Raw genomic sequence first — 26,512 nt, forward strand, 5'->3', positions numbered from 1 at the left:
TTTGTGTTATATATAATCAATATCATAAATATCGAATTATTTCTTCTTTTTTCGTTGAAATATCCAATTATTTCTAATAAAAGGAAAGTGAAGTATTATATTTTGGAAGCTACCCAGCCTTTATTACAATTCTTCGCTATTTTTCTTTGGTTTTCACTATTTTTTAGCCAAATTGATGAATGTTGTTTGGTGCACTCAATTCCATGTCGTGACATTTACTTCTGCTGGTTGTTGGGGAACTCGAAAGGAAAAAAAAAATGATGATTTATTTTCTAGTCTCGCTTTGTCTTTCACATTCACTCCAACTAATTTAGTTTTCCTTCTCAGTCGAGCTTACGATTTAAACTTGAAGATTATGGCAAAATTCTCTTTTAAAAGATCTTGATCTCCGGCTCGCCGACCTTAACTTGTGAAGAACTTGACAAGCAAATCCTCAATGTACCCAATAACATTGCATTCGAATTCCGAATAGTCATGGCGTTACCATGAAGTAGTTTTAGTTTCCCCCCTTTTTTTCAAATTTTCTAATCTCACCATTACCTAATTTTTGGCATTTTCGATTGGCAACACAAAACATTTCATTCAATTTAGAAGGAAGGCAATCATTGATCATTTCATGACCCCATGAATGGTAGGATCCATATTTCAAATCACAAATTAATAAACAAAGGTCGACGGCTTCTTTGCCTAAGTAAAAGGTTGTTGCCTGGATTCTTCTAAACCGTGTAAGGAAGCTTCACCTATTGATAGGATGTTTCGTTTCTTTACGAGTGATTATCAGTCAAAATCTATCTTAGTCAACAATTAATTATTCATAATTTCGAAAAAAATTATTTATTTATAATGCAATTAGTAGTTGAAGTCTTTAAAAAATACAGCATAGAGAGGGAGCAAGCCATGAATCTGTAGTTTTATGTATTTCGGAATCTAATTTTTTGCATTTTGTTCGGTCTTGAGCAGTTGGTGCATTTTGACTTTTTTTCATTTAAAGCGCTAAAAAACTTCCACTTTTTGCCACCCTGTATAAGTTCTCCATAAAATTTTCAATAATATTTTTAAATTTAGTGGATAAAAAATGCTTTTTCTTTCTATTGATCAAAATAAAACGTTAAATTCTTAATTGACCAACTGGCAAAATGTTGAGTCCCGTTTATAGATTTATGAAAAAAATAAGGTCACTATGAACACAAATTCCATTCAATTTAAAGAAATATTGTCTTGTCACTTTCTTCTGATTTCCAAGACAACAGCGCAGATTGAGCTCAGACCAAAATCCCCGGTTTGGCCCAAATCTCATGGCATTTCGTGGGCAACCAGCAAGACATTACAATATTAAATTGAATCCAAAGAAAAATAAGAAGTAAAAAAATAAAAACAAGGGCTGTGATGCCAATTTGCTAGCTGTCTTATCACCCGTAAATCAATCAAGAATTTTAAAAAGAAAAAATCTAAATCACTGGCTGAAGCTGAACCATTTCTATTGGGACACAGCCTGTATTCATTTTTTATCCTTGAAAGATTCTCTATCTCTTGCCTGGCAGATGAATGCCAGTAGTTGCTCTTCAACTAAAACAAAGAAGCCAAACTGAGAACCAACAATTTTTTTGTCTGGTCGAGTGTGTTTAGAAGGTTTGCTCTCATGATACCTTAGTTATGTGGAAAGGTTAGGGTTGCGCAACAGTAACACCGAAAACGTGATGAAGTCGGGATGCAGTAAGAGGAGGAGCGGGTAATTTTGATTAGCTCGGATTTCAGGTGGTAGGCGAGAGTGTCAAGCCGCTACAAGTTGAGAGAGTGGTGAATTGGGTGGGGAGTTCTTTATGGTTCAATGGATGGAATCCCAGTGCCCAAAATGCCAATGTTTAGAAGTGCCTGAGTATAGATGAAATAAATGTGCCAATGATCAGAAGCGTCCAAATGAACTGGTGGCCTTATAATTATAGTGAGAGGGTTAGGGTAGCTAGCACACAGGATGGTGCCATGTGACAATTCATGTAGAGAAATTGACGGTGGATAGGTTATCGCATGTTATGGGACACAATCCAATGATTTAGTTGGTATGCAGCATGAGGACAAGGCCCAATAAGGGTTTGCCGCATGTTGGGAATGTGTGCCTACACTAAGCCCATTAGAAAGGATCAGAGGTTGGACAAACTATTCATAATGAGCCCCTTTCTAAACTCACCCAGTGAAGACTCTCTAAGATATCTCAATTGACCAATTCTAAACTATTTCTGCATATTACAATGCTTTGTGAAATAATCTTGCAATAAGTTCCCAAGGAAAAGTATTTGAACAAGAAGATACATATTTACTTTTCATATACATAAATGACCAAATTATGCATTTACATTTTACTTTCTTCATGAAAAATCTTTGAGGCATTCAATAAAAAGAAGTGTCATGCACGAAAAGAATGCACAACAAGATAAATTGCACAATTAATGTGATGATGAAAATGGTGCACGATTAATCTGGTAGAGTGTGTTTAAAGGGTTTGCTCTCACGATATCTTATTTATGTGGAAAGGTTAGGGTTGCACAACACCGAAATCGCGATGAAGTCAGGATGCAGTAAGAGGAGGAGTGGGAGTAGGTAATAGTAATAGGGGATTGCCGCATGCTTGGAGGATACGGGCTGACACTATCCTTGTTAGAAAGGATTTAGGGGCAAGGCAAGCCATCCATGACAAGACCCTTCCCGGGCTTTCTAAGACATCATAGTGGACTAATCCTAAGTTATTTCTGCATATTACAATACTCCGCGAAGTAATCTTGCAATAAGTTCCTACGCAAAGATATTTGTTAGTAATTTAGGAAATTATGACGAGAAGCAACATATTATTTTTCAAAAACATAAATGATCAAATGCTAAATATAATTGTTAAAAATGCCAAGGGTCAACCGGGACAGCCCCCATGCCCCCTCAAGGCGAGGATTGAGAATTTTTAATAATATTTTCATATTAAAATATTAAAATATTATTAAAAATTATCCATTAAAAATTATTCACAATAGTAAGACGGCCGGCGTCTACGTTAGTGATTTCCAACTAAAATTGGCCAGATTAACTTAATTAATAAAACGTGAAAATATTTAGGACTGAATTGGTAAAATAAAAAGATTTAGGACTACAAAAGTACGATAGGTTTAAGAATTTTTGGATAATTTTCCCCCTAAAGTTCTTAAAAACCAACTTAATTTTTTTTTTTGGGTCGGAATAGACCAACTTAATTTGAGTAGACCTTTATTCAACACAACCATCAAAAATCTATATTGAGTTACCGATCTGTTTGACCTATTTTGAGCCCAATACTAACTTTTTATGACTCAATCGTGAAAATCCTTTCTCATTTCTTAAACGCCCACACAGAGTAGCCCGCCAAAAAAAATCAAAATCTCAAGACCTTTCTTCATTCACTAAGCACGACTTGCGAGCCGCCACTATCGCCAGGCCATTGAGCCTTAGCCATCGTCAAGCTATGCACGGACCATCCTCCTTCTTGTCTCATTTCTGTCTCGATTCTCTCTCCTTGTGCCATGCCCGCTCAAGGACCTACCCGTGAGGTCCCCAAGCTCGACTTTGACAGGGGTTGCGACCTCATATCTCGCTCAAATCCATCATTCTTGAGGTTGGCGGCCTCGCAATGAGTCTGAGAGAGAGAGAGAGAGAGAGAGAGAGAGAGAGAGAGAGGACATGAGGACGGCTGTGGTCTATTGGTGGCGCCATCACAGTCTGCAAGCAACAACCTTCGCTGCGGGTGGTTGTTGCTACCATTGCCCCCTCCACAGTTCACCTCTGTAGATTAGGGTTTCGTCGACAATATTCAAACCAAGATAACCCCATCCAATTAATGTGAGTTAAAAAAGTCGGGTACATGACCCATTTTGCCACCACTTAACAACCACTTCAACAATTAACATGCAAAAGAAATCATCTAGCCTTACTATCTGATTTATTGCTAAGTGCTCAACACAACCACCTAAGATGTTCCTGCAAATCCACAGCAGGCAATTGCATAATTATGGTAACACAGCTTTCATTACTTCGAAGACCATTATAGACTCCTATATTGTGCTTCCTTAAACATTCGTGGGAGGGAATAATAAGAGAATATTAACACTCATCTATAGTACTCATCGTATTGAAGTCAATTCGAACTGCAGGAGGGAACGTATTTAAAATTCAACCGGCTAGATCATTACAGGTAAGGCAAAAGTCTCGAAATCAAATTAATCACACGGTACAGGCAAGAACTTGATTTTTTCAGATTTCCGCTAATCATCGTCCTCGAGGACATTACGACGCCTCTGGATCTGGGACAAAATCATCAACCAAAGCAACATCAAACATTAACTATTCTCGTCACTCGCACCTTGAAACGAATTTTATTTATTTTGACACACAAACACGACACAAAAAAACAAGAGAGGAACTTACAGTGACTTTTGTCTGCTTAGTTGTCTGGGTATTAATCTGTTCCAGCAGTGATATGAGTCTCTCTTCAGAAACCTATCAGATAAGCTTTCTGTAATTCACACAGAATTTAACAATATAATGGTAAAAACAGTCATCTGACCAAGAAGCCTCAGCCATACCTTCTCAACTATCTGACCCATTTGAGCAGCACGCAGTACGACATCTTCAACACCTCTGGCCTTCTCAGGCTTCACCAATGCAATTCTAGCAACTGTCCAAATGACAGCAGTCAAAAAGGAAGTGAGAATGAGAAATCTCGGTATACATCTCCCATTTGCTCATAGCAGCTACCAGGCAAGCGGTCTATTCTTTAATTAGTTCACAGCAGCTATAATCCCACTTACTCAGTAACGTTCTTACATCTCATCCAAAATCCTCCACAATTGACCCCAAGAAAATAATTCGTATATCCCTTAATCTCCGGACAGTTACTTTAGAGATCAAAATAACTTTCAAAAAGAGAAACTTCAATGGCAGCTTGAGACTTAAAAGAAATATTATCCGTGATGTAACAAAGTGATATATTTAAGCGGTGTGAGATCCAGCCACCAGATCCACAAAACACCAGTGATGAAGTTGTACATATCATCATGCAACTTGGGGTCCAAAATTAGACAAGTGAATATTAGAGTACTTTAGAGCAAGTTCAGAGGTCTAACTACATTAGCAAGTAGATCTGCAACTACTGAATGCATTAGAGAGACTAGATAGCCATGTCCAAACATTCTTAAAAAATTATCCTCCCAGCTGACGAAGTATTTTTCTTCCTGGTAAGGAAGACTTTCCCATATCTGTTTGGCTCTCACACTTTCTTGATTTAAATCTTCAACCAGGAGCAACTACTTTTAAAGTATAAGTCTTAGATTTAGAAGATTTTCAAGGATTTTAAAAGGAACGATTAAATATGCTCAGATCACATCCCTAACAAACCAATGAGGTATAGTATATTTGTTTTGAAGGAAGTAGACAACCAACCATCATCCGATATCTTTAAATTACATGAAAACAAGCTCTTGGCGATGAGAAGCGACCATACACCATAACTTCTTATCAATTTCTAATGCTGTTATTTTGTCTAATATATTCCAATTTCCATATTAAATACTAAATTTCAAGAAGAGGTTGACACACGTCACCTTACCACCCACACCACATCAAAATACCACAGTTTGATAATTTTTTGGATATGATTTCTCATGAAGTGCATATCTTTATCAATATGCATTTCAAGTATTCACATAATGAGATTGCAAAAATAATCGTTTCTTTTGAAAATCATTGTTTATTACCCTTGTCGGAGGTCTTTTCTTCAACCCTAAAATATAAATGAAATACATTGACTCGATATCTTGTGTATTTTTCATACGCTAAATAACATTGATGTGAATATATTCTTCCATGCAAATAGCCGACTATGCCTCTGGTACATCATAGGTTAGAAAGCCAGCTTGCCCCAAATAAAAGTTATCACAAAAGAATGGATTTTCGTTCTCTTGCTCACAGCTATCATCTCAGAGTTAGTACAAATATTGTGGATTTAGGCTTAAAGGTGTCCAAAGAGACACCGATTCTCATGGTATGACTACCTTTCCTCCATTTCGGTGTTCCCAAAGACTTGCCATATGAAAGTTTTGAGTTGAAGGAATTGCTGTTTGCCAGCAAGAAAGGCTACAATGCATGAAGAGCCATGGAAACTTACGAAGAAAATTAACAGTGATCCCGAGTTTTTTTTTTGTTTGGTCGAAACAGTGATCCCAAGTTGAAGCAGTGCAACTCGCAACAAAATCAAGAGCGATCCCAAGTTGAGGTGGTCAAATCTTAAAGTTGCTTTGATAAGTAGATTGTGTGTGGAATAACAGATTCTTTACCAACCTTCAGCAAATTGAAGAACAGATGAAAGCTAACCCTTGAGGATGGGGTTTCCAAAAGGGAGGGGTCCGATGTATGAAAAGTAGTTGGGTGAAGGAGGTATAAGTAAATTTATATTAGTTTTGTTAGGTGTTAGTTACTTAAAAGACAACTAGCTTCTGTATTTGGCAGAGACATAAAAAATGGCTGCAGATGCAGAAGTCGCAGCAGAATTGAAGAGTAAACTTCAGTGCTTAATTATCTCTCATAGTTCTCATCTCCTCCATTCCCTTCCTCCTCCCCTGATATGATCTCTATCCATATCTTCTTCCCTATTTCGCTCATAATTCTGTGTTCTTAGCTACACATAATAAATATGCTTTTTCCATGGTTCTCCTTCAACAAAGGCTTCCTGATTCCACTTACAGATCTAAAACATCAGGAATCTCAAATTGCATTTTTACGATAAGCAATCACTGCACTTTGTTACTGAAAAAAATTAAAAACATTTTCATCAAATAGCAAATAGATTCTGCATTTCAAGCTGTCTCACATGAGAGAAATCTTCTTGATGACAGCCTGACCTCACATATGCACGCACACACGCATTGAGAGAGAGAGAGAGAGAGAGAGAGAGATGATGACGACAAGGAGGAGGAATTGTTGTCGATGAACCCTAAGTATCCGCGCAAAAACAAAAAATCGAGAAGAAAAAGGAGAAAAATTAGAAACCAAGAGATCCTAATTTCAACAGTAGCATAACATGGACATGGATGACCGGTTTAAGAAAACATGTGGACCAGGTAGGCTGGATAAGACCACCCACAGCTTCCAATATAAAGTAAAAATCGAGCCTCTACCAAATAATAGTCCAGAGGAGAAGAAACTAATCAACAAAGACACCAGAACCCTCCCATTCCAAGCATAGTGTTCAACGAAAATGCTTTTTCACTTACGTCTTTCTCGTGCTTCAGATGACAAAATTTGACTAAGCATCATTTGCCTTCTTTCATCTGCCTCCCTAAAACATTTATTGAAATTCTTAGTCCAACTAATGCTTAGAATCCTGAATCTGAAGAAAAAATAAACCAATAATTCACTACAGTAACCTCTTTGCTTCATCCTGGGCATTCTGCTGTTCGGAGTTATTCTGATTTCCCTGTCACGTGCACGAGCGTTAATAACAAATGAAAAAGAATAATCAACAACTAAACTGCAATTGAGATACAGTTCTAATCATGGTCATTACCATCTCACGTTGAGCCATAAGCTCCTGCATTCTTCTCTGTCTAATTGCTTCTAGTTCAGGATCAGCCTGAAACATAATGCCAGCTAGTTGTTAGATAGAAAGGTTTATCCCCGAAAAAAAATATAAGCAGCATTGCATGAAGCTGACTATAAAAGCGAAACACTGCAACTGAATCTAAAACTCTCAGCTGACACTTTTAGGGTTTCCAACTTTTCCAAGGGAAATCCAATTTTCTGAGTTCTCCACAAGCCACTACAAAGTTTTTATTTCTTAAGAACAGTAAAACAGACTGCTGAGTTATCATTAAGAGGTGTTGGAGAGAGGTAAGCTAAACATTAGCAACAAGAATTATTGAGAACAACACCATTCACCAACATAATGCATCCTTTGTAGATGATGGAAATATAAACTAATTAGCAGTCGCTGCTATTAACTCTGTAATAGCACAATTTTGAAAGCAAAATACGAGGATAGTCACTTTCAGCTTGTATTAGCGGGACGTCCATCAGAAGAAACCCAATTGTCAGACTATTACCAGGACTTATTCTCTTTCATGGCAACTTCACACGAGCGAAAAAAGAGCATCTTCGACAGAAGCATACTCAAAATGCCACCATCCAATATCACAATGACAGTTTCAGATACCGGAGCAACAATTCTCAGCTTCCCATAACATCAGCAGATAAAGCAGTACAGGTGAAATCAACCCATGCCCAATAATTACTGCACTATTGCAAGCTATCAGCCTACCAAAATTCAGGGCCAAATGGAGGAACCTCCAGACTCCAACGCGACAACCAGAACACCATTCACACGAATCCCAGACGGACATCATCAGCAAGAGACAGAGACTAGAAACTTCATAATTCAACACCCATTCCGGTAACGAAGCGAAGCCCACGACAACAAATCCCAGACCCACAACCACGGATTGCACGAAAAATCAGTAGAGACCGTAGCATCGGCACGTTTCGCAGAAGACGAAGATGCCATCAACTCGAACCGATTCTCAAAACACACTCGTTAAAGAGTATGCGAAGACGACGGGAAGCGAATCATCCCCGAGGGAACGAACGAACGAACGAACGAACGCAGAGAGATCGCAGGAGGCGGCGCACCATGGCGGTTCGGGCGGCGGCTCTCAGGCCGAGATCGACTCGAGCGGGCTTCGGCGGCGATCGGCGTTCGCAGCTCCGGCTCCGGCCTCGCGTTAACCCGACGCGATTTTACAAGATTCGCTCGGGAGAAAATGCCTGACCGTTCCGGCGATCCGTGCCGAAACATAAAAGGGCCTGCCTGCAAAGTCGAATTTACGAATATGCCCTTTGGTGTTTGAGTGGAAATTGAATTTGGATTCCCGAGGAAAATTAGCGATTTGAAAAAAAATTTCTCAGAAAATAATCCTTGGTGTCATTTGAAATGATTAGCCAAAAAAAAATATTTTCATTATCAACAATAATTTTGTTTAAACATCCTCGTGGAAACTGAAAGCATTTTTCGTCCATTCGTTTTTGTGAGCATTATGAGCAATCGTTTTTATAAAAAAATATTTTTCAAATCGTTCATTTTCTGCGAAATAAATGAAATTCCTATAATTGCTATTTTTTCTCTTTGGGCAGAAAGAATTGCATGGTTTGATTTGGTTGGATTCGGATGTAATTCAACCCGCACCCATTCTATCGGTTTTGAAAAATCTCGACCTAAATCCGTACCAAATAAATTGTTATAACTCAAATAGAATCGATAATTTTTCGATTAGTTATCGTTTTGGTGCGATTTTAAATGGGTACTATGATGTCGAGGTATAAGCAAGATGTGCAACACAAACTTAAGACCATGAATCTTCAATGTATGAAATTAAAGCACATGTTTTTACACACCCATTGAAAGGGGACTATAATCACAATTGCATATGACGGAAATATATGTAATTTAGCTAGACATAAGATTCAATTCATCAAATAAAACGGAGCAATCTCCTATAGGAAATGACTTACTTGGTTAGGCGAAACTCAAAATTCATTAGTCAAAAGAACATAGTTACTCATTAAGCTTATCAACTTGGGTCGTTTGATCGGGTTTTCAAGATCGAGAATTGAAACTTGTCGCGACCGACCTCCCGAGCCTTTTCGAACGACAACATGCAAAAAGAAGGGGGGGCTCGCCTGGTACGTGCTAAGTCTAGGTTCGGGACTTAACTCTAGCTCTCCCAAGCCCATACCATATCGCAACTTAGGATTTAATTTTTTAACATGCAAACGGTTTATACCAAGGAGTCGCCACTAATCGATTTGGGGTGGGTCGATTAGAAACCCAAATAAGGTGACGGGAGAATCACCCTATTCCTACGAACCAGAGATTAACTGAGTTCGGGGACTTGGTTACACTAGTTGGATAACTAATGCCCTTTCGGTACCTTTTTACCCTGTTCATTTTTTTAAAAACATTTGTCAGGCAATTTGGACTGATTTTAGGACCTTTCTCCTAACATGTGAGGTGATTAAGCGAGTGCATAATCAGAAACGATTAGCAGTAAAAAACACAACAATTCATGCAGCCTAAGGTTCTAACCTTAACTAAGTCAGATGACATTCAAAAACAAAACAGCTCATGCAATTGTATTAAAAAACATGCATAATAATACCACGGTAATAAATTAAAACACGTAATACCGCGCGACCTTAGGTTTGTCTAATTTAAATAAGACAATAGCATACATAATGATTACAACAATAAATTAAAACATTTAGATAACCCATATATATAAAATAAAAAAATTATTTTTTATTTTTATTTTTATTTTTTTCGGACTAAAAAAAGAAAATAAAAAGAAAAACTTTTTGAAAATCTTTTCAAATTTTAAAATTTTTTTAAAATTTTTTTTAAAAATAAATAAATAAATACGGAAGAAGAAGAAAATAAAAAAGAAAAAAAAATTTAAAATTTTTTTGTAAAAAAATTTAAAATAAAATAAAATAATAATAATAAAATAATAATAATAAAATAATAAACCGGGTCGGGTCGGATCCGACCCGGGTCAACGGATTCGCCCCGAGGCGTTGACCTGGGTTGGATCGGCTGATCCGGGTCGAAATTGACCCGGGTCAACGGATCCGAACCGGGGCGTTGACCCGGGTCGGATCGGCTGATCCGGGTCGGGTCACCCCCATGTGCACAAATGCACGGGGGCGCCGGCGGAGCCAAAATTGGCCTTCCGCTGGCCGACCCAGACTGGCGCCGCCCCAAAATCGAACTCTGGAGTTCACCTTCGAGCTCCGCCACCCACTAAAGTCGCCGTCCGACCGCCGCTCGCCGACTGACGACTGGATTGAAAATCGGTCTCTTTGGGGAATTATATCGAACACCTGGCGTGCAGAGGTAAAAGAAGAAGACTTCGACCTGTTCCGGCGACCTGATCGACTCCGGCCGCCCAGCTTACCTTTAATGACGACGTATGCACGGTGGAGGAAGACGGTATGGGCCGGGATTCGCGTGATTCGGCCGGCGCGAGTCCCGGCCAAACTGCACCAAAAAATAGAGCAAAACAGGGGGTTTCTCGGCCGGGGGGAGCTCACCAGTGACGGCGCGCCGGGGCGGCTTTCTGGCTATTCCGTGGGCGACGGCGATGCTGCTGGTTGTCCTTCCTGTTCCGGCGTGGCCTCGATTTGTCCCCTCTCCCTCTCTATTCTCTCTTTTCTCCCTCAGTCTCTCTCTCTCCTCTGTTTCTCAAATGGCCGACCGGGGCCTCTCTCTCTCTCTGGCTTTTATAGCCGGCGACGACGATCACTCTCCGCCTCTCTGCGTCGGCGTGACGATGGCCTGCATCGGCCTACGCCGCTCGAAGACTTTTGTGGCCATTGTAGGCCGGTGTAGAGCAGAGCAAGGGGGCCGATGCAGAGAGGGTGCAGAGAGAAGGGGAAGAGACGGAGAGAGAGAGCCCGAGAATTGGGGAAGACGGGACTGGCCTTAATGGCCAGTCCCGTTGGTGTGCTTCCCCGGCTCTCTTCTGGCTTGATAGCGACGGTGAGGAGGCGCTCGGCCGTTCGTCGAGCGAGATGTCAGCAGCAGGGGAGAACAGGGGAGAGACAGAGACGGCTCGGTGCAGGGGGGAAGAAGGAAGGAAGAGGCTGGGCCGGGCCGGGCCCAGCCGCGTGAGGGGAAAAAAAGGAAAAAGAAAGAAAAAGAGCCGAAATTTGGGCCGTGAGGGGAAAGGAAAAGAAAAGTGGGTGGGTCGGCCCGGTAACCCGGCCCGACTCGTTTCATTTTTTTTTTTTTTTTTTGAAATTTTGAATTTTTTTTTTGTTTTAGACCCTATTAATGCAAATATACCTAATGTCTATATGCAATGTATTTAAATAGAAATATTTTTTGTTTTAGGAATTACAGAAAATTAATTCCTAAATTTTGCGTAATTAATTTTTGGCAAATTAAAAATAGGTGTCAACAGTTGCCCATCTTTGAAGGTGAGCTCGCAGAGATTGAGCTCGTAGAGGTTACGCTCAAAGATAAAATGACACATAAATTTGGCCCATGTATGCTCAATGAATGCTATTTTTGGCGAGACCGTGAGTCTTATTTTTGTAATGCGATAAGATAATGCATGCTAAAGCCAATAAAAAACATACCTGGGGCTACCTACCTTACCGAAGGGTATAGTAATTCCAGATATTTGGTATCATGTGTCGAGGACTCGAACCTATCTTCGGTCGCCTCAACTGAATTTCCTTCGTCTAGGATTCGAACCTATCTTCGATCGCCTTGACGAGAGAAACTATTTGTCTAGGGCCCGAACCTTTCTTCGGTCGCCTTGACTGGGGAAATCGCTTGTCTAGGACCCGAACTTATCTTCGGTCGCCTTGACTGGATTTCATTTGTCTAGGACCCGAACCTTTCTTCGGTCGTCCTAAATAGGGAAATCATCTGTCTAGGACTCGAACTTATCTTCGGTCGCCTTGACTGGATTTCATTTGTCTCGGACCCGAACCTACCTTCGGTTGCCGTGACTGGGGAAATTGCTTGCATATGACCCGAACTGGATTTTGTTTATCTTCAGTCGCCTTGACTAGATTTCATTTGTTTGTCTAGGACCCGAACTTTTCTTCGGTTGCCTTGATTGACTGGATTTTGTTTATCCAGGACCCGAACTTTTCTTCGGTTGTCTCAACTGGATTTTGTTTGTCAAAGTACCTGGGGGTCCTCGCCCGAGGATTTGACGGTTTGCCTAGTGGGTTCTCGCCAGCAGGTCTTGAAAAGACTCAACAATGAGCACCTGGGGGTCCTCGCCCGAGGATTTGATGATTTGCCTGGTGGGTCCTCACCAGTAGGTCTTGAAAAGCTCAAATGATGAGCACCTGGGGGTCTTCGCCCGAGGATTTGATGATTTGCCTGGTGGTCCTCGCCAGCAGGTCTTGAAAAGCTTAAACGATGAGCACCTGGGCACGTTCCCGGAGGTTTGATGCATCATCTACTGAATAACCGACCTTCTTCGGGGCATCTCTCTTAGGAGGATAGTGAGGGCTTCTCCAGCGCCCGAATTTTCGTGTCATATCACTGGGGATTAGAACTCTGAGCTATCAAAGATGATTGAGGCAAACATGCATGCATTCATCGAGGATAGACAAGCTAGGCTATTCCAGAATGTGTATTTGAAAGTTCATGTATGATGATCTTGCCATGTTTGCATCACCAAACATCCACCGAGGGTCAATCAAGACAATTTTTGTTCGCGAGGTGGACTTCTCGATATGATGAACGAGGGACTTTCAGTCAAAAAGGACTTTTCACTCACTCTCATTGAAAAGGGTTGTTTGTCCCGTCCATTAATGCGGGAACATCGAAAACACTCAATCTGACCGTTATCACATCAACAAGGATCTGAGTTTTCTCGCAAGCGGTACGACGCTGCCTGTCACATCCCGATTTTTTGCCCTGGGAAGCCGCAGGTAAATTGTAATATCCTCAATTTCAGTCCCTGGGAAATGACTATGGTTTAAGTTTGATGGTTTTCCAATCAGAACTAAATTGTTTTCTCTTGTTTTGGAAAACCCAGTTTCGGATCCTTTGTACCCCTTCATTTTGTTATTTTTGGGAAGACTTTTGTGATCCGAATTTTAGAATACTTTCTTATTGAAAGTTGTTCCAAACATCTTGATGTTTTACATACTTTAATTTCAGAATTTTTGGAGTTGATATGATGGACTGATTTTCGGACCGTGTGAAACTGCCCAGAATGGGTATTTCGGTGATGTTCACACCGTCTTTATTTTCTACAAGCTTTTCTGGGCCGATTTTGGAAAAGTTTCCTTCATAAAAGTTGTTGAGAACTTCCTTTTCTATAACATGTATAAATTTGGGAATTTTACGAGATGATTTGGATTTTGGACAGAGCTTACTTTGAGAAACAAGAATGCTGTTCCAGCGAACTATTTTTAGTCTGTCTTTGAGCTACTAAAAATAGTGTTTACAGAGAGATTCAGATTTCGTGTTCTTCATGAAAAATGTTTGTTAAGGTCTTGTTTATGACATATTCAAATTTGAGAATTTTCGGAGTCCATTTACTATATTTTCAAGTCTGATTTCGTGAACAGTGCAAAGCTGTCCGGTTTTGGCAGAGAACATTGGAATTTCGAATTTAGGCCTTCTAGAGAACAAGTTGTGACTTAGAAGACTCTAGAGAGTCAAGAATTGGTGAGCAAGTTAGTCTAAGCTTAGTAAGCAAGTTCGTCAAAAACTTGACGAACAAGTTGGACTTGGAAGAGTCTAGAAATGGTCGAAGCTTGAGGAGCAAGCCTTGACTCCAAAGCTTGGTGAGCAAGTTTGGCATGCCTTAATGGCCATGTGAGGTAAGCAATGACCTCATGTCCCAAATGACTTAAGCCATGATCTCATCCTTGGATGACACGCGCGCTTACCTCATGCTCCCCGATGACACGTGCGCTTACCTCATCCAAGCTTTGGCCCCAAGTTTGTCTCTCTATAAATAGAAAGAAAGGCCATTTGTCCATGGAGAGAGAGAGAGAGGCCATTCGGCCAAGAGAGAGAGAGAGAGAGAGAGAGAAAGAAAAAGAGAGAGAGAGAGAGAGTGTGCCGAGAGAGGGAGACAGAGAAAGAGCCGAAATAGAGAGAGAAAGAGAAAATCGAGAGAGAGAAAGTCAAGGGAAAAGAAAGAGGTCAATACCGTGAGTTGCCGAGATCCCGAGGCCATCGTCTTTCCTATCCATTTTCTACTCTCTAGTTCTGGTTTCGTTAAGTGTAAGTGAATTCCCTAATATCGGGAAAGGATGTTGAGATGCGTTGTGACGTGGTTTGCTTGGACCGTTTCTCGGTTGTTTGGTTGGTCGTAGTTGGTTCATTTCTCGATTTGATCATGTTTCATGTTTGATGTTGTTTTGAGATAGAACTGAGCCTTGGTTTGTAAAGTGTGCAAGATGTGGCCATGCATGATGTTCTCTTGTTTGAACTTTGCTATTGATCTGCTATCGATGCGGGTTCGGTAAGGGCCGACTTATGTTAACGGCGATCGATATATCCTCACTTGATATTAGTGTTTTCACTTGCTGAGTCTCCCCGACTCATCCCCCGTTTTTCCTCTCAGGTCCATAGAATGGTCGAACGGACGGCGGCGACAGGGGGAGTTTGAGCCATGTTGGAGTTCGGGGAAAGCTCGGACCTGTGAACCCGAAGTAGTGGGCTTAGGACACCCAAGCCACTTGTTATTGTTGTGTAAATGGCTAAAATCGGCTAAGTTGGCTTGTAAAATATGTTTGCGTGTCCTATAAATATAAGGTTTGCTCATGATGCTGTTTGTCTTAATCCCGCTGTTTGTTTTCAATGTGATTGTCTCGAGATATGCTTCCGCTTGTATTTAAAGAAAGATAATAATGAACGGGACGTCACGTTAATGACCCCGAGGTCGGGGCGTCACACTGCCAATATGAGAGGTCTTCTTCGGGGGTCGTAATGTAGGCTTGGTTAATGGCTTAACAAAGGTGACTGTTCAAGTCAAGGCCATGAAAGAAAATATTCTGTAATTATCACCAGTTTACAAGTCAAGAACCCTGCAAAGCGTGGTAAAAATAGACTTGCCTGCACTTCCTCGAGCGTTGTTTATAAACATTGGAAATTCCACGTTAATTCAAATGCCCCAGTCAGAAGAGACTTCATGAGGGATGTAACGTGGGCTTGGTTTACATATTGAGAAACGAAATGATCGTTGGGCTCAAAAATGTGTATAAGGGTGAGAATTGGTGATTATCTTGGCATTGTCACCAGTCTTCTTCTCCACCGTCAGGATCCTTTTAGAAGACTCTCTGGGCAATCCTGTGTTTTAGCATGTTTGACAACTTTTTCTTGAGGAGCTTCTATGTCAAACATTTTCCTGGATACCATTCTATCTCTGTCCCAATTGCTTTCTCAAGAATAGGTTCGTCTTCATCTATCATGTAGCAGATCTTTGCCAAGACAGAGTTCCTAAAGTAGGAATTTATATCAAAGAAGAACTCAAGCTTAAACCCTTTGGGGTCGTCTATTCTACACCACTTAATATCTTTGAGATATTTGAGAGTGCCTTTATCACGCACAGAGATCTTCTTAGCTAAAACTTCATTGTTTTTCATAGCAGTTACCCAGAAATTAGGGACTCCTTTTTCTTCATCTTTTTCATCATTTTTCTTCTTCTCCTTTTCTTTTTCTTTGTTTTTTTATTCATGGGCATCGGCCTTGCTTTTACCAGGTACACTGCTTTTTCATGTCCCTAGTCTGCAGCATTTTTTGCTCTTCTTTTAGTGTTGTCAGGACTAGCCTAAACAAAGTTGAACAGAATAATGCTATTAGGCTCTTGGGGTCTTCTTCTTGATTCAGTACTTTAGACCCTGACGTTCAAGCTGTGGTGACTTTTGCCTTGCCCCGGTGTGGGGGATGATCACTAACTGGGTTCATACGAAATGAAATCGCTGGCTCAATTGGGCTAGCAAGGGATACAAGTGTATGGGATAGAAAAAGAATCGCTCTTCGTCATCCTAGGGCACTTAAATTACCGTGAGAGTTCATATGCAATAAAAACACTCGAAGATTAATGCAAGTGAGAGCAAGAAAACTTCTATTTATCTTTTCACCTTGTGCGAGCTGTTGCACTGATGATCATAGAAAATTTTAGATATTACAAGCTCCTCATCCTTCTTGTCTTGCTCAGTGATAACATCACTGTTATCAATAAGATGTTGGCATTTTGGACAGGCTTTAGTTTGCTGCTCCTCTCTTGACAAAGCCCTCTTAGCCTTTATTGTCCGGCCGTCGATGGTGTGCTTGTCTTGGAGGACTCCGTCGAGGATCACGGGTTCCGTGAAAACAACGAGGTCGAAGCCACGGGGGCGGTGACCGAAAGGGAGGGAGGCTCTTCTTGCTCTCTCTGAATTTGAGTCCTCCCTGTGATGCTGGTTTACCTCAAGCTGCCCTAATGTAGGGTGGTTCTTGACAGGGGTGATTTAAAAGGAATCTCTGAGTGTATGGGCTCAAAAATGGTTGAGCAAAGGATCAATGGTAGTGTATGGGGTAGAGAAATGAATGGCCTCTCGTCATTTTGGCTACCGTACCTTATGCGAGAAATCCCTTTACCTTGTAGAAATGAAACCTTTTCACTCATATTGCAGGAGTTTGGTACGTGAGAATGTGTATAGACTAAGGATTGCCTCTCATCATCCTGCCACACCTCGTTCAAAATATCGGAGCAGTTTGACACCATTCGTCGAATTGTCAAAATTTTCAAAGGGGATTGGTGAATTAAGCAGGTAAAATTACCATGCAAAATTCTTTTCAAAAGACATGTGATGCACTTGGAGAAATGTTAAGCATTCATTTGCTTTAACATGCTTCCTCTTTCTCTGTTTCTTTGTACTCTTATGAGAAGTGTTTTTAGGGAAAGAGATACTTACTTGTGTTGTGACAGTGAGGCATACCTGCAAGGTAATAAGAAAGATCGTGTTAATGAATGGCTTTTTAAGGGATAGGAATTGGAAACGATACAACATTACCCTTCGTGACTCCCTTTATTGGAGATTAAACTAACAATTCCTTGAGTTTTCTCGGATGTTAATAATTCCCTTCTGACAAAAACATGAGCTTATGTTAGAAGTGAGATGATTGAGGGTAAATTGAGAACGATACAGATTACCCTTCTTCCATTTTGCCTTCAAAGCTAGCAGAGTCTTTTCTCCTCTTTACTTTGTTCAGCCTTCTCTGTCTCAATTTGCTCCTCCATGCTCTTGGTCTCGAAGCTCGAATGAAATCCTCTATAATTAGGGGTGCTTTCAAATAAAGGATTCTATTGTCAGCGTATACTGTGTCAATGCGGTTCCAGCATTTTGAGGAGTTTCTCGTGAACGCTCTGATTCTTGACTGCACAGGCATGTGCAATTGCTTGCATGGGGATCTTCGCAGCAAAGCTAATCTCTGCAAGGTCTTTGACTGATATAGGCGTGATTACCATCGAGACTTCCGTGGTTGTCGGGATCGGCCTTGACGCCATTTTGTCATATGCAAAGTCCCTTCCAGCTGCTTGCACCATGAGTGTTCTTTACTCAATTTCGTCGTTTCATTGAAGGTTGGATGATCTTCGCTCGGATTGCCCCTATCAGATAAGTTGATCTGCTAGCATTATCAGGATCCGATGTACTCTTCAGTTTGTGTCATTTCCAAATGTCTCCTTTGTAATAACAATAAAAAAGGAGTATGCTCTGAGACACGAAGTGAGCGAGTTAGAAAAACAAACAAGGCTATGAGCATGCACGCTTTCCCATCACTGTTCTCTTTCCCTCTTGAAAAATGATAAAACATTTGTTTTATTTTCAAAAACTTCAAAACAAGGGAGCATGAGGAAGCCCGAGCCTCAGAACACTTTCTTTTACATGGCTGGATATCATCAACGGCCGGTTTGGGATACTTTCTTAGGCCCTCAAAATAAAATATTTGTAATTCTTTTGAATAATTCAGGCGAATTACATTTGTTGGAATGGAAATTGCAATACTAAAATTCTAAGCATAATTAAAAATTCAGAAAACTGGGAATCTTAGAAAACAGCTGAGACTTTAGAAAGCAAGAAAAGCTCCCACATAGGAGTATTCAAACTATTAAATATGCCTATATTCTAAGGGAGGAAAATTGAGTCTTCAGTTTACTCAATGACAACATCTGCGCCTCCTGCTTGATTGGGTGATGTGTTGCGGAAGGAAAACATCTTTGCATCCAACAATTTCTGGACTTTATTTTTCAAGACAACACAGTCATTGACGGAATGTTCCGTTTCACCCAGATGATAGTCACATGCCTCGGAGGGATCGTAGTTGAGGAAACGCTCAGGATTTTCACGCTTTGGCTCTTTAGCAAGCAACCTCTTTTCCAAGAGAACAGGCAGGATTTGAGACATAGGCAAAGGAAGTGGCGTGAACTACTTTTTGATATTTCGCCTTTGAGGCGGCTTACGACCTGAGGCCGGTTGCTGTCCACTGCTCATCTGAACCATTGGGAAAGGACGAACGGTTTGGGTGTATGCAACATCCGCATCTGTCAAGGGTTCTTTCTCCTTCTTCATGCTGAGTTTCTTGGAAGTGGGGTCTGTGAACCACCCCTTAGGCAGTCCCGTTTCAATTCGTTCGCCCACAGGAACAAGACGATTAAGGGATTCAGCAGTGGCACCTACTAGGTGGTGTCTGTATTCGTACGGAAGAGACTTTATGAACAACTTCACTTGTTCATGATCGGTGAATTGTGGGGTAACCTGGGCGGCCAAGTTTCTCCATCTAGTGGCGTACTCCTTGAAGGACTCACTCTTCTTCTTTTTAGTGCGTTCCAGATCGTCACGGGTAAAGGTGACGTCGAGATTGAATTGATATTGCTTGAGAAATGCATCAGCGGCATCATCCCAGGACTTAAAAGCATCCACATCCTTCGACATATACCATGTCAGGGCTGGTCTTGTCAAACTCGCTTGAAAAGTCTGAATTATGAGGGGTTCATTATCAACTTATTGGGTCATCCGCACATGATACATGTGCAGATGATGCCTAGGGCATGAGGTACCATCATACTTCTCGAATTCTGGCATCTTGAACTTTTCTGGTACTTTGACCCGTTTGTATATAGACAGGTCAAGTGGAACAGCATGCTGCTGGCCTTGTAGCTGTTTCAGCATCTCCTCGACTTTTGCAAGGCGTTTGTCATGCTCTGTCGTCGGTGTAGCTTCAAGTTCAGGCTCCCTGACAGCAAGGGGAAGCGGATCGTCCTCTAGCGGAGGCATTTTGCTATCGCTAGCGGAGGCTTTGTCTTTTCCAGTGGACGGTGGTGATAACACCACCTCAACTGCTGCAGGCGTGGGCGTGAGCTTGCCCTGAATGGATTCCACCTGCTTTGTGAGATTTTGGATCGCGTTGAGGACCATCTTCATCTCGTCTTCCATGTTATTGAGGCGGATGTTTTCTTCGGCCATTTTTTTAAATTTCCTGGGAAAACGTTGAAATAAATGAGTATAATGCTCAATAAAGAATCATTCTATGACCTAGTCATATTATTATTGCATAATTTGTTTATTTTCAAAGAAAAAATGAGAAAAAGTGTTTTTATTAATATCAACATTACAGGTGGCGTCCCCGGGGTTCGAACCCCGGTTGCCTCGGACCGTGACGCTACATCCCCGGATACCACTGGGCCGAAGGCCGCGGTGGTGTTATTAAGGGGCAAAAAATTTATTTATAGCATAAAAAACGGCCCGCGTTATATTAACATTAGTACAGTCTATAAACAGCTTTAAGGATGAAAACCAAAACCCCTAAACATAAATACTAGGAAAATACAGGGGCTTTTAACAAAAGGGTGCCCTTCTCGGATACTTATTCTATAAATGATGGGGAAACCATGGTCTCTCGGAGGTGCTTATTTTTACGGACAAGCTCCGCAATAATCGTATCCCTGGTATATAGACTGCAATCAACGGTTGGCCTAACAGTAACAAATCAATTGAATAAGTAGGCCGTATAATAAAATGAGAAGGGATATAATATATACCTTTTCTTGAACCATGGCAATCACAATAACATGCCCATGAAGAGTGAGATTCGATTTCTATCTAGACTGGCTCAGCAAAATGAAATTAAAAGGATGCTTGACCGTCGCAGTCTCGCGTTGGTGTCAAGTCCTTTTAACCTCGATCAAATCGAAAGGAATATCTTATAGTCACGCGAATAGCGGCTAAAGATATTTATTTACAATTTTTTTTAGAAATAAATTTCGGGGAAAAGAAAGGCAACCTCTACATCGCGGACTCGCGTTCGAGGTCGTATCTTTCTTAACACCATCCTAAAATTCCCTATTGCGGCCTAGGTCTGGCAGCGTGGTTGTGTGTGCAATAGTGTAGTGCTAAATCATTAAAGCATGCACAACAATTTATAAACAATCAATTCGAACCTGCAAGACAAATAACACCTTAATGTCAGAATCATACCTGGGATCCTTGCTGCCAAAAATTATTTTGAACAGGATAAAGAAAATGGCTTAAGTCTACTTTTAAAAAAATGCAAGTCCCCAGCGGAGTCGCCAGTCTGTCGCGACCGACCTCCCGAGCCTTTTCGAACGACAACATGCAAAAAGAAGGGGGGGCTCGCCTGGTACGTGCTAAGTCTAGGTTCGGGACTTAACTCTGGCTCTCCCAAGCCCATACCATATCGCGACTTAGGGTTTAATTTTTTAACATGCAAACGGTTTATACCAAGGAGTCGCCACTAATCGATTTGGGGTGGGTCGATTATAAACCCAAATAAGGTGACGGGAGAATCACCCTATTCCTACGAACCAGAGATTAACTGAGTTCGGGTACTTGGTTACACTAGTTGGATAACTAATGCCCTTTCGGTACCTTTTTATCCTGTTCATTTTTTTTAAAACATTTGTCAGGCAATTTGGACTGATTTTATGACCTTTCTCCTAACATGTGAGGTGATTAAGCGAGTGCATAATCAGAAACGATTAGCAGTAAAAAACACAACAATTCATGCAGCCTAAGGTTCTAACCTTAACTAAGTCAGATGACATTCAAAAACAAAATAGCTCATGCAATTGTATTAAAAAACATGCATAATAATACAACGGTAATAAATTAAAACACGTAATACCGCGCGACCTTAGGTTTGTCTAATTTAAATAAGACAATAGCATACATAATGATTACAACAATAAATTAAAACATTTAGATAACCCATATATATAAAATAAAAAAATTATTTTTTATTTTTATTTTTATTTTTTTTCGGACTAAAAAAAGAAAATAAAAAGAAAAACTTTTGAAAATCTTTTCAAATTTTAAAATTTTTTTAAATTTTTTTTTAAAAAAAATAAATAAATACGGAAGAAGAAGAAAATAAAAAAGAAAAAAAAATTTTAACATTTTTTTTAAAAAAAATTTAAAATAAAATAAAATATAATAATAATAATAATAATAATAAACTAGGTCGGGTCGGATTCGACCCGGGTCAACGGATCCGCCCCGGGGCGTTGACCCGGGTCGGATCGGCTGATCCGGGTCGGAACTGACCCGGGTCAACGGATCCGAACCGGGGCGTTGACCCGGGTCGGATCGGCTGATCTGGGTCGGGTCACCCCTGTGTGCACAAATGCACGGGGGCGCCGGCGGAGCCAAAATTGGCCTTCCGCCGGCCGACCCAGACCGGCGCCGCCCCAAAATCGAACTCTGGAGTTCACCTTCGAGCTCCGCCACCCACCAAAGTCGCCGTCAGACCGCCGCTCGCCGACCGACGACCAGATTGAAAATCGGTCTCTTTGGGGAATGATATCGAACACCTGGCGTGCAGAGGTAAAAAAAGAAGACTTCGACCTGTTCCGGCGACCTGATCGACTCCGGCCGCCCAGCTTACCTTTAATGATGACGTATGCACGGTGGAGGAAGACGATATGGGCCGGGATTCGCGTGATTCGGCCGGCGCGAGTCCCGGCCAAACCGAACCAAAAAACAGAGCAAAACAGGGGGTGTCTCGGCTGGGGGGAGCTCACCGGTGACGGCGCGCCGGGGCGGCTTTCTGGCTATTCCGTGGGCGACGGCGATGCTGCTAGTTGTCCTTCCCGTTTCGGCGTGGCCTCGGTTTGTTCCCTCTCCCTCTCTATTCTCTCTTTTCTCCCTCAGTCTCTCTCTCTCTCTCTCCTCTGTTTCTCAAATGGCCGACTGGGGCCTCTCTCTCTCTCTGGCTTTTATAGCCGGCGACGATGATCACTCTCCGCCTCTTTGCGTTGGCGTGACGATGGCCTGCACCGGCCTACGCCGCTCGAAGACTTTTGTGGCCATTGTAGGCCGGTGCAGAGCAGAGCAAGGGGGGCCGGTGCTGAGAGAAGGGGAAGAGAAGGGAGAGAGAGAGCCCGGGAATTGGGGAAGACGGGACTGGCCTTAATGGCCAGTCCCGTTGGCGTGCTTCCCCGGCTCTCTTCTGGCTTGATAGCGACGGTGAGGAGGCGCTCGGCCATTCGTCGAGCGAGACGTCAGCAGCAAGGGAGAACATGGGAAAGACAGAGACGGCTCGGCGTAGGGGGGAAGAAGGAAGGAAGAGGCTGGGCCGGGCCAGGCCTAGCCGCGCACGGGGAAAAAACGGAAAAAAGGAAAGAAAAAGAGCGGGCTGGGCCCGCGGGGGGGGGGGGAACGGAAAAGAAAAGGGCCGGGTCGGTCCAGCCCCGACCCGGCCCGACTCGTTTCGTTTTTTTTTTTTTGAAATTTTGAATTTTTTTTTGTTTTAGACCCTATTAATGCAAATATACCTAATGTCTATATGCAATGTATTTAAATAGAAATATTTTTTGTTTTAGGAATTACAAAAAATTAATTCCTAAATTTTGCGTAATTAATTTTTGGCAAATTAAAAATAGGTGTCAACAAAACCCAACCGACAAACCAATAGCAAAAGCATTCCGACCCAATAAACTGAACTTATCAATTTGGTTCGGTTAGGTTCGGCTCGATTCGACTCGGCTTGGCTGTTCGGTTTGTATGAACACCCATATTGTTACCTCTGCTTTTCAACGTGAACTCATAGAAGACTAAATTAAAACTTGGATCTGCAATAAAAAAAAGGGGACAATCGATCTTGCGCATATATTTTGAAATTGAAAAACGAGATACCACTCTTTTAAGGTCACTTGAGTGATGAAAAAGTGATTCGCAATTCCTTTTAGGGATAAAGACACAAATAGTCCCTGAAATTTGTTCTAATATGCAATGTAGTCCATGAACTTTTTATTTATTTAATGTGATCTCTGAACTTTAGTCCCATGTGCAGTGTGTTCCCTAAACTTTTAATTTATTCAATATGGTCTCTAGACTTTTGGTACATATTCAACTTAGTACCTGAATTATATGAAAATGTTTAATATTGTCCTTCCATTAATTCAAGTTCAGGGACAACATTAAACATTTTAATATAGTTTAGGGACTAAGTTGAACATGTAGCAAAAATTTCAAGAACCAAATTGAACAAATTAAAAGTTTATGGACCACATTGCACATTGAAACAAACTTCAGGGACCATTTGTGTCATTTTCTCTTCATTTTATGCTAAACCAGAACATGTGTTGGAGACATCCTGTTGGCAACATTCGTAGCATCGCTACCTCTGACGGAACAAACCAAATAGAAACATCACCCGGGCATATACACCTAAGTAGCACCGACATGCTGACATGTCATTTCTCAAAAAATAGAGAAATCCGACACGTTGAGACACGTTGTATATTTAATGTATATTTTTATATGTACATAATAAATTATCATTTTTATAATTATTTCAATCAAATTAATTTGATTCAAATCTAAAAATAAATAAATAATACAAAAAGGAGTGTCGGACAAGTGTCAGTATCCAACACGTGTCCGACACGACACGAAGGCTATCACGCCTCGGACCCCACTGAGCCCGCGACATCCCTCCGTGGTCGTATTTTGAATGCGACGTCCCAGGACTCGTCGCCGACCCAAACGAAACTTCAAGCATAGAACGCACGCGGAAGTAATTATAACACCCAGACAAGATTAAGACAAAGGGTAGTAGGAGAACACTTGAACAAATCAACCACATACTTCATTAAACGCCACGTACTTACAAAATCCAACCTTATATACAAAAAGCCACTAGGGTTAAAATCACCATCATAAAAAAGGGACAAGTAGTCGAGTAGGCTGGCCTAGCTATACAAAAGGGTCCACTGTGACATTCTGAATTTCGACCCATTTTTTGGATTTATAAAATGTGTATTTCGTCAACACGCTTGTAGTATAATCTCGCACAGAACTGATCACTCTCGGGTTATTGACCGTTAGGGAAAGGCTAATTGAAAATTGATTACGTGGACCTAAGAACTTGACCATGGTTCGACCGAGGTCGCCTTGGCTCGAGTAAAGCTTAGATGTGGCTCGATTTCAAATTGGCCACGAGTCAATACGCGTAACTCCTAAAAGCCACCTGTTAATTTTGAGATTCGATGAAGTCGTGTTTGATCGAATTTGGCTATTATTTAGAGCCTGAATTTGGGTGTCGAATTTCTCGGAGTTTCGTGATGAAATCAATTGGACGATGTCAAAATAAGTGTGGCCAACCTCGAGATTGCCCGGATTTGTCGGAAAGTGAAATTTGGACCGGGTGCGGATTTGAGCCAGTATACCTTCCTCTTTATTTAAATCATTTTTATGCATTTTAGCCTTTTATTTAGAATTGGGATTAATTGTCACGCCCCGGACCACACCGAGCCCGCGACACCCCTTCGTTGGTCGTATTGAACGCGACATCCCAGGACACGTCGCCGACCCAAAAGAAACACTCACACGAGTTTGCAAGTGGAAGCAAAATTTAAACAACCCAGACAATTAATAAAGACAAAGGGGTAGTACATGCACAAACCAAGTAAATACATATACTCGACATAACTTGCAGCATTCACAAATACACAACAACAACCCAAGCTACTAACTTAAAACCACAATTGTCAAGAGAGGGCGGTGGTTTGTAAGCATAACTCCTCTATAAAAAGGGGGCACACAAAATACGAGGTAACTTGACCCGTCCTCCATCCCCGAGATACCTTGGTGGCGTCTCCATTCAATCACGGTCGCGGATCTGAAAATGGTTATATAATAACCGCGAGAACGAGCCTCAATAAGCAACACCCTAAACCCCACGTAGGCCAATGCGTACCTAGACAAGTCTTGACATGCAATCTAACCAATAACGTACATAATTCACATACACACACTTACCTCGTCTCAGTCTACACGTCCACTCCACATATTAATTAAACACCATAATGCAATAATAGTCCAGAAACATAACATCACCACTCAAACGCCACAACCACACATATTCAATCAATTCAATCACACTCAATTCACATGCGTGGCCGAATAACTTTCCACGACCTCCCAGGTCCTTTTACACTGCCCGCGTTAACACGCCTCAGGCCAGCCCTCAGATCAAGTCGGGTTTCGTCCCTCATTGGACATCTCACACATTCACAGGACCCGCGTCAACACGCCTCAGGTTAGCCCTTAGATCAAGCCGGGCTCCATCCCTCACTAGACATTTCACACATTCACACGACCTGCGTCAACACGCCTCAGGTCAACCCTCATATCAAGCCTGGCTCCGTCCCGCGTAACCACGCCTCAAGACATTTTTCCCCTTCCAATGACCCGCGTAACCACGCCTCAAGACATTTTTCCCCTTCCAATGACCCGCGTAACCACGCCTCAGGTCTGGTCATGCCTTTCTCGCCACACCCGCGTAACCACGCCTCAGGTTGGCAGCCCTCCGATCAATCCGGGCTTTTCTCATGCACATGCACCACAACACAATTCGCCATTCTCACAAGTCGTACCATTCAAACTCAAGGCATGCTCACCA

General features: G+C 41.5%; 1 protein-coding gene across 1 annotated transcript; it reads right to left on the bottom strand.

Moving 5' to 3' along the window:
- Window positions 1-4,014: 4,014 nt before the first annotated feature.
- On the bottom strand, window positions 4,015-8,850 carry LOC115663657 (uncharacterized). The gene is made up of 7 exons (XM_030585644.2): window positions 8,695-8,850; window positions 7,577-7,642; window positions 7,437-7,486; window positions 7,284-7,348; window positions 4,599-4,690; window positions 4,441-4,512; window positions 4,015-4,316 (listed from the first exon to the last, which is right to left on the bottom strand). Exons 1-7 carry the CDS (start codon window positions 8,695-8,697, stop codon window positions 4,278-4,280), a joined length of 387 nt encoding a protein of 128 aa, XP_030441504.2. The 5' UTR covers window positions 8,698-8,850; the 3' UTR covers window positions 4,015-4,277.
- Between the last annotated feature and the right edge of the window lie 17,662 nt (window positions 8,851-26,512).

Source organism: Syzygium oleosum, unplaced genomic scaffold (genome assembly GCF_021117445.2).
Source record: "Syzygium oleosum isolate NSW1041296 unplaced genomic scaffold, Sole_v2.1 Sole_v2.24, whole genome shotgun sequence".
NCBI classification, from domain to species: Eukaryota; Viridiplantae; Streptophyta; class Magnoliopsida; order Myrtales; family Myrtaceae; genus Syzygium; species Syzygium oleosum.